This window comes from Hydra vulgaris, chromosome 14, assembly GCF_038396675.1.
Source record: "Hydra vulgaris chromosome 14, alternate assembly HydraT2T_AEP".
Classification (NCBI taxonomy): domain Eukaryota; kingdom Metazoa; phylum Cnidaria; class Hydrozoa; order Anthoathecata; family Hydridae; genus Hydra; species Hydra vulgaris.
In genome coordinates this window covers 4065001-4073462 of record NC_088933.1, presented here as the reverse complement: position 1 = coordinate 4073462, position 8462 = coordinate 4065001, and the positions used below count along the sequence as shown (strand labels likewise).

General features: G+C 28.4%; 1 protein-coding gene across 1 annotated transcript in view; it reads left to right on the top strand.

Annotated features, from left to right (window-relative positions):
* The first annotated feature begins 7230 nt into the window (after positions 1-7230).
* Positions 7231-8462, top strand: part of LOC136090832 (piggyBac transposable element-derived protein 1-like) — a 1661-nt gene continuing 429 nt past the window's right edge. Inside the window, exons 1-2 of the mRNA XM_065817809.1 lie at positions 7231-7253; positions 7655-8462. The exon at positions 7655-8462 is cut by the window's right edge and continues 429 nt beyond it. Coding sequence (XP_065673881.1) covers positions 7231-7253; positions 7655-8462 — 831 coding nt within the window. The remainder of the gene's footprint in view (positions 7254-7654) is intronic.

The following is an 8462-nucleotide window of genomic DNA, read 5'->3' as shown; positions in this document are numbered from 1 at the left end:
CCACACCCAGTGAATTATTATTAACAATTCAGTTTTATTTCCACATTAAAAATCTAATTGTAGTTTTTATCAAACTGTTTTTTTTTTTTTTTTTTTTTTTTTTTTAATTTTAAATGTTTTTCAAGTAGATCTAACAAAATTTTACCCCAAAGCACCGCGGAACAGCATTTAATGCGGAACCCGCTGTCTTTCTAGCCAATGATACTTTTTTTATGGTCTTAGTGTACAACAGACCACAGATTTTTACACACACGCATACATATATGTGTATGTATGTTTTGAAAACCCGTTTAATTACATCTAACGAGAATTAAAAATAATACAGACTAATAAAGGAAAAAAGTGTGTAGCAGCAAAAGCTGTCACGTGTTCCGTTTGAAATAGTCTTGTCAAACACAAATATGGTTGAAAGTATTAGTAATAGGGGTGCGGACAAATTAACGAATAATTGATTAACGAATAACAAATAATTGATTGTTTGGCCTAAAAAACAAAAATTTTGGTTGATTACTTACAAATACTTTGATGAGTGGACTTTAAGTCGAGATAAAAGACGTAAATTTAAAATGTTTAGGCGCATGGTTTTAGTCGTTCTTTGGATGCAAAAATAGGATGGATTTTTCTAATTAGTATGTTAAAAGCATTGTGGTATTAAGTTTAATATCTATTTCAGTTGTTATTCAGTTAAATAATACTTATTTCAGTTTTAAATCTTTCTCTTAATTATAAAGTTCTCTTAAAAATTAATTTCAACTCAGTTCTTATGATTTCGATAACTTTTTATTTCAGTTCAAAATTCAATTGAAATTTTCATCAAATTTGACATTTTGAAAAATTCGACATGATATCAACTTATTAAGCATCATTTTAAAACTTTCAAATACAATAATATTAAATAATAATATTAAAACAATTTCTTAATATAATATTAAACAATGTACAGTGGTGGCCAAAAGTCTTGGAACAAAACATTTAACGACCAAAAAAATTTATTTTTGATCTAAAGTATAAATTTTGAAAGTTTGATGCTTTTGTTTTTACATAGCAATATGTTTATAGTTACATATTTGTATATTGCGCAATTTATTATCGTTTTTTATTATTCATAAGCAATTTATCAGCTATATTATGCCAGAACTTTCACCTAAAAAAAGAGGAATTATTGCTGCATTATATACACAAGGTTTAGTTCAAAGAGAAATATCTGAAAAACTTGTTTGTTTATTATCAACTGTAAGTAGAACTTTAAAAAGGCATAAAGAAGAGCCCCAATTAAATTTTACTTCAAAGATGAGATCAAACAGGCCCAGAGCAACCACCTCAAGAACTGACAAACTTATTGGCCGGATCAGCCATGCAAATCCACGGCTATCTGCACACGAGATTTCAAAAGAAATTTTTATTGAGAAAAAAGTAAGTGACCGAACAGTTAGAAGAAGGTTTTTGGTTGATTTCAAAATGAAGGCATGCAAGCCAGCAAAAAAACCTTTTTTATCATTAAAAAACCTAAAAGATCAAAAAACATTTTGTCAGCGCTACAAAAATTGGACTGGAGAAAATTGGTCTAAAGTTCTTTTTTCTGATGAAACATGCATTAAACAATTTAATGTTACAATCAACTTTGTAAGAAGACCAAAAAACTGTAGATATATGCCAAAATATACAGTTAGCAGTGTCAAGGCTCCTGTGTCTTGTATGGTTTGGGGTGCTATTTCTGCCAAAGGATGTGGGCCATTAAGGATAATGCCCAAGAATACCACAATAAACAGCAAAGTCTATTCGGATGTTATGAGGGAGAAGTTGCCACCTTTCATGCAGATCTTGAACTGCACTTATTTCCAACAGGATGGTGCACCATGCCACACAGCCAAAATTGTAAAGAAGTGGTTTGCTGGTGAAGGAATTCAAACCCTTGAAAATTGGTCTGGGTTATCACCAGATCTTAATGTTATTGAAAAATGTTGGCATATTATGAAAGTAAAAGTTGCTGCCGAAAAGCATAGATCCTATAATGATTTAGTTGAAGCAATCAAATCAGTGTGGATCCATAAAATTACACCAGACTATTGTACAAAACTTGTTAACAGCATGCCAAAACGTATCTAAATGGTAATTGACAATAACTATGCTTCCATTAAATATTGAACTTTTATCATGTATGTGCATGTACCTATCATCTTTAAAATTGTTATAAACACTTATTTTATTGAAAAAAATAAAAAAATTTACTAATAAATTGTTTTTCACACAAATATATTGATTTCATAACATAAAATATGATGTTCCAGGACTTTTGGCTACCACTGTAAATAAGCACAAAAAGTTGTTGTAAAACACCCATTTCACAAAACAATTGAAGTAAAAAAATATATATATATATTCTCGTTCAGTTTCAAAAAAACTCTCATCCCTTTTGATTTTTTTTTATTAATTGCGGTTAATATTAAAAATCTTTAATATTGTTATCGTATAAATTTTTTTGTATACCTCTATGTATTCTCTAAAGAGGCGCTAAAAAGTTACTGTATTTTTTTCAGGCAAGATGTGTGACACGCGTCCTCATTATTCTTATCCTGTTTAAGGCATGTAAGTTTGTCTGTATTCTTTATCGTAAATAAAAAATTTTTGTTTAGAACTGTCACATTTCATACCAGCCAACTTGTTGATTAGTTTTTTCTTATTCTTTAATCTTTAAGTATTTAAACTATTTTGGAACAAAAAAGTTCAACGTAATGTTGGTGGACCAATAGTCAAACATAAATGAAAAAAAGAAATATGGTAAACATGCTAGAAAGCACGCGAACAGCCTTTGGCATGCGCGCCAACAAAAAACCAAGTATGTAAAATATGTAAATAAATTGTCAAAAAAAAGTTAAAATGTTCATGACATTGATTTTTTTTAATATTCTATAATTTTCGTTAGGTAATAATTTATAGTTTTAATACTACTTCTATTTCAGAAGCTGATATTCAATTATATTTCAGTTTTTGTTTTTCAGATAATTCCTATTTTCAGTTTTTATTCACATTAACAAAACCAATTTTACTTCTTGTTTTACTATACATTTATGAAAATACCATTCGTTAAAAGGTGTGAAATTGTTTATTTGAAACGCTCTTTCATATTCATCCAGAATTGATTTGATAATAAAAAATGAAGAAATAAAACAAAGAAAATATTTTTTTTCTCTAGACTTTTAAGTTAAGGGTTATAGATACTGGATAAAATTTGATAATAGAGTTATATCGTTTTTATTACGTATTCTTTGAGAAAAAAGGTCAAATTCATATTATTTTGTCTTTGAGAGAATTTACATACTGATCTCTTAAAGAGAACTATTAAAAATATTGATTTTTTACAATGTTGTTTGCATAATTCAAAAAAATATAATTTATTCAGAATAAATAATTATATATATATATATATATATATATATATATATATATATATATATATATATATATATATATATACGTATATATATATACGTATATATATATATATATATATATATATATATATATATTTATGAAAATGTTTTATATATATATATATATATATATATATATATATATATATATATATATATATATATATATATATATATATATATATATGTGAAAATGTTTTACGACTAAAAAAGTAGTAAAAGTTTTCAACACGAATAAGACGAAAAAAAAGTATATATATATATATATATATATATATATATATATATATATATATATATATATATATATATATATATATATATTTATATATATATATATTCGGGTGTTTTAAAAAAAAGTCATGTCTGAAAAAAAAAAAGAGCCCTAGCTTATCATCTGCCCAAACCATGACTAACAAAGGATTTGTTTATTTATTATTTTTGAAAATTCTAAGGGTCCCTCCAGGGGGTGAAAGGTGCAATTTTTATAGCGTTTTGTACCATTTTTAAAAGAGTTTGGAGGAAGTCTTAACATTAAAATTTTCAAATTTTTTTTCATATTTCTGTTTGCAAAGACCTGGTTAATCTAAATAAAACGGGCTGTATTCTCAAAAAATAAAAAAAAAGTTCTAAAAGCTGTTTTAAAAGCCCCAAAACCCATAAACATTTTGCAAAAACAAATATTTTTACGCTGTACTTATATATATATTTTTTTAAATAAATATTTAAATCTTTTTAGTAAATAATATGTTTTATTGAAATATATGTTATATAAAACTTTGTCTTTCAGATTAAAAATAAAAAAATTATTAAAGTGCCACCGAAAAAAAAGTTAGAAGTAATAGATTGGATGAAATATTTTTAGTTTCATACCTAACTGCCCAGTTGATCAGTCTGACTGCTGCATACTATCTAAACTAATGGATCCTTGGATACACGGTGTATTTAAAGTGCTTACAATACAAAAGGTAAGTTTTACCATTGAACTCTAAATCAGTTTAATCCATATACAAGTAAATATTATTTTTTAAAGGAATAAAGTTGAGAAATTGTTAAAGGAGTGGGTGAAATTAAATGAAAAAGAACAAATCTTGCTGAAGTAAAAAAAAGATACTTGTTTGAAGAACAAATGAATAAAGTATTTTGGATTGGAGAACATCCTCATGTTATGTTTGAGGAAATATTAAAAGATAAAATGAGAAAAGTGAAAGACAAGGAAGAAGATATAGCTTTCTTAAAAGACCAGCTTTGGGAAAGGAATGGAAGTCTTGGAGGAAAAAAATAAAAGATATGAGTTTTCTGTAGGAAGAAATAAAAGAAGCAAATCAAATTTAGAAAAAGAGCTATCTGCAGAGTTAGATAAAAATGGTTTAGAGTATCTAAGTTCTTCTAGTTACACTAGCAACAATTTAGGCCAGGAAACAGATATTGACTTTGATTTTAACGAGATTCCTAATACTCAAAATTATGTTCTTCATCCTAAAAATATACTTCAGTCTACCGCTCATACAGCAGTGGGAGAGAGTATAACATCCCACCAAAATACAGCTTTGATTAGTAGTGTTATTGTCATGGCTGGTGGTTTTGTAGCAAACTTTAAGTGCTCTAAATCCTTATCTAGTAGAGCTGCAGAGAACATAGTATTTGCCGGAGCAACAGAAATAAGGGAATATATAAAAAACAGTGTAGTATCATCAGATTCATTAATGACTATACACTTTGATGGAAAATAGTAAATGAATTGAAGGAAGTAAAGCAATTAAAAAAAGATAGAACTGCAGTTTTGGTAAGGATTAAAGGGAAAACAGAACTACTTAGCATTCCTCCAATAGAGTCTAGTTCAGGGGTTAATCAAAGGCAAGGTATTTTTGAATTAATGGAGTTTTTTGGATTAGGAGATAAAGTTAAATGTCACTGCTTTAACACAACTACAGCAAAAACAGGAAGATGGCAAGGTACTTACATGAGATTAGTTCAACAGATTCAACGCCTATTGTTGCTGATTGCATGAAGACATCATGTAATTGAGCGACACATAACTCATTTCTGGAAGATTTACCCTAGCAGCGAAACTTCTAGTCCAGAAAACAAACTATTTGAATTTCTAAAAAAAATTTGACTGTATAGATACTGAAACTAAGGAGCTGAAAAGAATAATAATACCACCCGGAACATGGATATATATTAGCACCAGCACAGGGATATGGTCATTTAATATTTTATTGAGAGGTTAGAAAGCTTGTTATTGATTAAAATGATTCAAAATGTTTATTAATACTATTTATTAGGATATGAAAACTTACTGGCAAATTAAAAGGTTTGAGGAATGGAATCTACTTGGCTCCCAAACTGTTGTGAGCTCTATTCTCAGACATACTTGGTATTTGGATCCCACTTTGGTAGTTTTTGCCCTAGCAGATGAAGAATATAGGGAACGCGGTGATATGGCCAAGAAACTGTATAGTTTATAAAGATGCCCAAATAAAAATTTTCCTTTTGAGCGTAAAATAATGGACCAAGCTATATTAAAAAGCCTTAACTTCAGTAAAGATGAGCCTCTTAGTTTAGCTCCATTAATAGCAGACAAGTCGTGGCTAGTTTTTGATGTGCTTAGATATGGAAAAGAAGAAACTCAAGGGATGAAAACACCACCATATTTTTGGAAATTCAATGATTTTCATCTAGAATTTAGAGCAACAGTAATTGGACTATTATAGATTATTTTAATATGCTTTTGATTGTTTGTTCTATGTTTCAAAGGATAGTTTGCTTTTTGGTCAAAGCAATTTTAACATGGTGTGTATATATATATATATATATACACCATGTTAAAATTATATTGTATATATATATATGTGTGTGTGTGCGTGTATTATATACATGTGTATGAGTGTGTGTGTGTATATATATATATATATTTTTAAAATTGATCTATTAATGTTATTAATGACTGCTATGAGAGGGCGGTAAAATTAGTTCAAGACCTAATAAACAGAGCATATTCTGTGGAGAAAAGGTAGGGCACTCTTCTCTTTACAAATGATTACAAGAAAAACAGAAAAAGCAGGAAAAAAATCGATTATAAAAATGCTGCTAGCAGAAAAAAAATCTAGTTTTTTATTTTATATTTTTTTGTTAAACAAATTTTTAATCTGTTTTTAATTTGAAAAATTAGTCTTTTTTTAACACGGTCGTTTGTAAGAGGAAAATTATTATACGCATGCGCAGTGGAATTACATTTTTTGAAGAATTTTTAAAATGGCTACGGTAATGGCATTATAAAAACTAATCATTGATAACGAGTAATTCGTTTAATTTTAGATAATTAAATAGGTTTTTAACTAGTTTTTTCATGACGTTATTTTGAAAATAACTTGCAGCTGTACGAAGAAATTTTTCAAATAAAATACAACACCTCTGATTGTGAATAATATCTACTTTCAGCTAAAGCAACTTTAGTGTTTTTGTTTACAATTTTTAAACCTTTTTTAAAATATTTTTGAGCGTAAAAATTTTTCAATTTAAATTTATTCAGCAAGATAAACCTTTTATCTTTTTTTCCTTTTTTGCTTATATGAGGATTCAATTTTTTTTGCAGGGTTAAAAGAAAATCTTAATCATTAACCCTATCCTGCACATCGTGTAGTAAACTACACATTGCTTTTATGCTTCTAATATCAACATGAGTGACGTAATTGTCTAAACGACGCTATTTTCTGTTGCCATGGGGATGAAACTTTCCTTCGTTGTCAATAGATGGCGCTCCTCAAACAATAACATTAGATATTGCCGGTTCAAGATGGATTACGCTGCTTCGACAAGGTAAGCATGTTATAATAACAAAATAAAAGGTAAAATTTATAAATTTACGTAATATTAGTGATAATTATTTTTAATAAATATATAAAGAACAACTTAGGTCAGTTTTTCAAAGGTTTCTGTTTTTTTTTATTAGTAAAAACTGCATATATTTGCAATGTGTATTGAACTACACATTGCGCAGTTATGGTTACCTATCAGCCAACAAATGCGTAGAATTTTATTAGCAATTAGGCTCAACGCAAATGAAAAAATCACATTTTAGATTATTTGAGGTTTAGTACTTATAATTACTAAAACCATTCATATTTTCCTGGTGTAGCCAATGGTTTTAATTGCTCTACTTTTTACAGAATTTACTAATATAAAATTTTATTACTATACTTATAATGTTTTTTTTTCAGCAATGAACCTCCCAGCAAACGTCAAAAGCGACCAAAATCGTTATCTGTCTCCGAAATTAGCGTCTTCTTAGATGACTATCCTAGTGGATCCGAAGATGAAGCTCTTGCAGATGATTCAGATGAAGAGTTTACTCCTGATAATATTCAGGATCTAATGCACCAAGTATCTGAGAGCTCGGATGAAGAATTAGATGAATTAGATGAAGTCGTTGAAATAACATCGGACAGACGTCAGAGAATGTGGCATTGGGTGAAAAGAGATCGGCACTTTGCTGAATGCAATCCATCTTCATTGGTTCCCAAATTGGAGAATGAAAATCCAAGTCCATTATTTTTATTTGATTTGTTATTTGATGCTAACCTTATTGATTTACTTGTTTTAGAGAGTAACAAGTATATTCATTTAAAATCGTTGACAAATGTGAAAACTATAACACATAAAGATATTAGGCAGTTCTTTGGCATGTTGATGCAAATGAGTATTATGAAACTTCCTCAGAGACGTATGTATTGGTCTCAACAGACGCGTATTGCCCAAATTGCTGACGTTATGACAGTGAAACGTTTTGAGGCCATATTAAGTGTACTGCATATTTCAGACAACAGTTTAGAAGTAAAACGTGGTCAATTAGGATATGATCCTTTTTTTAAAATTAGACCCCTTATAACTATTCTTAATAATAACTTTAAAAAATATGTTAAGGTTGAGAGTCATCAGTGTGTTGATGAGCAAATAGTTCCTTTTAAAGGTCACCATCATCAGAAGGTGTACATGAAAAAAAACCCAAAAAAATGGGGCTATAAGCTT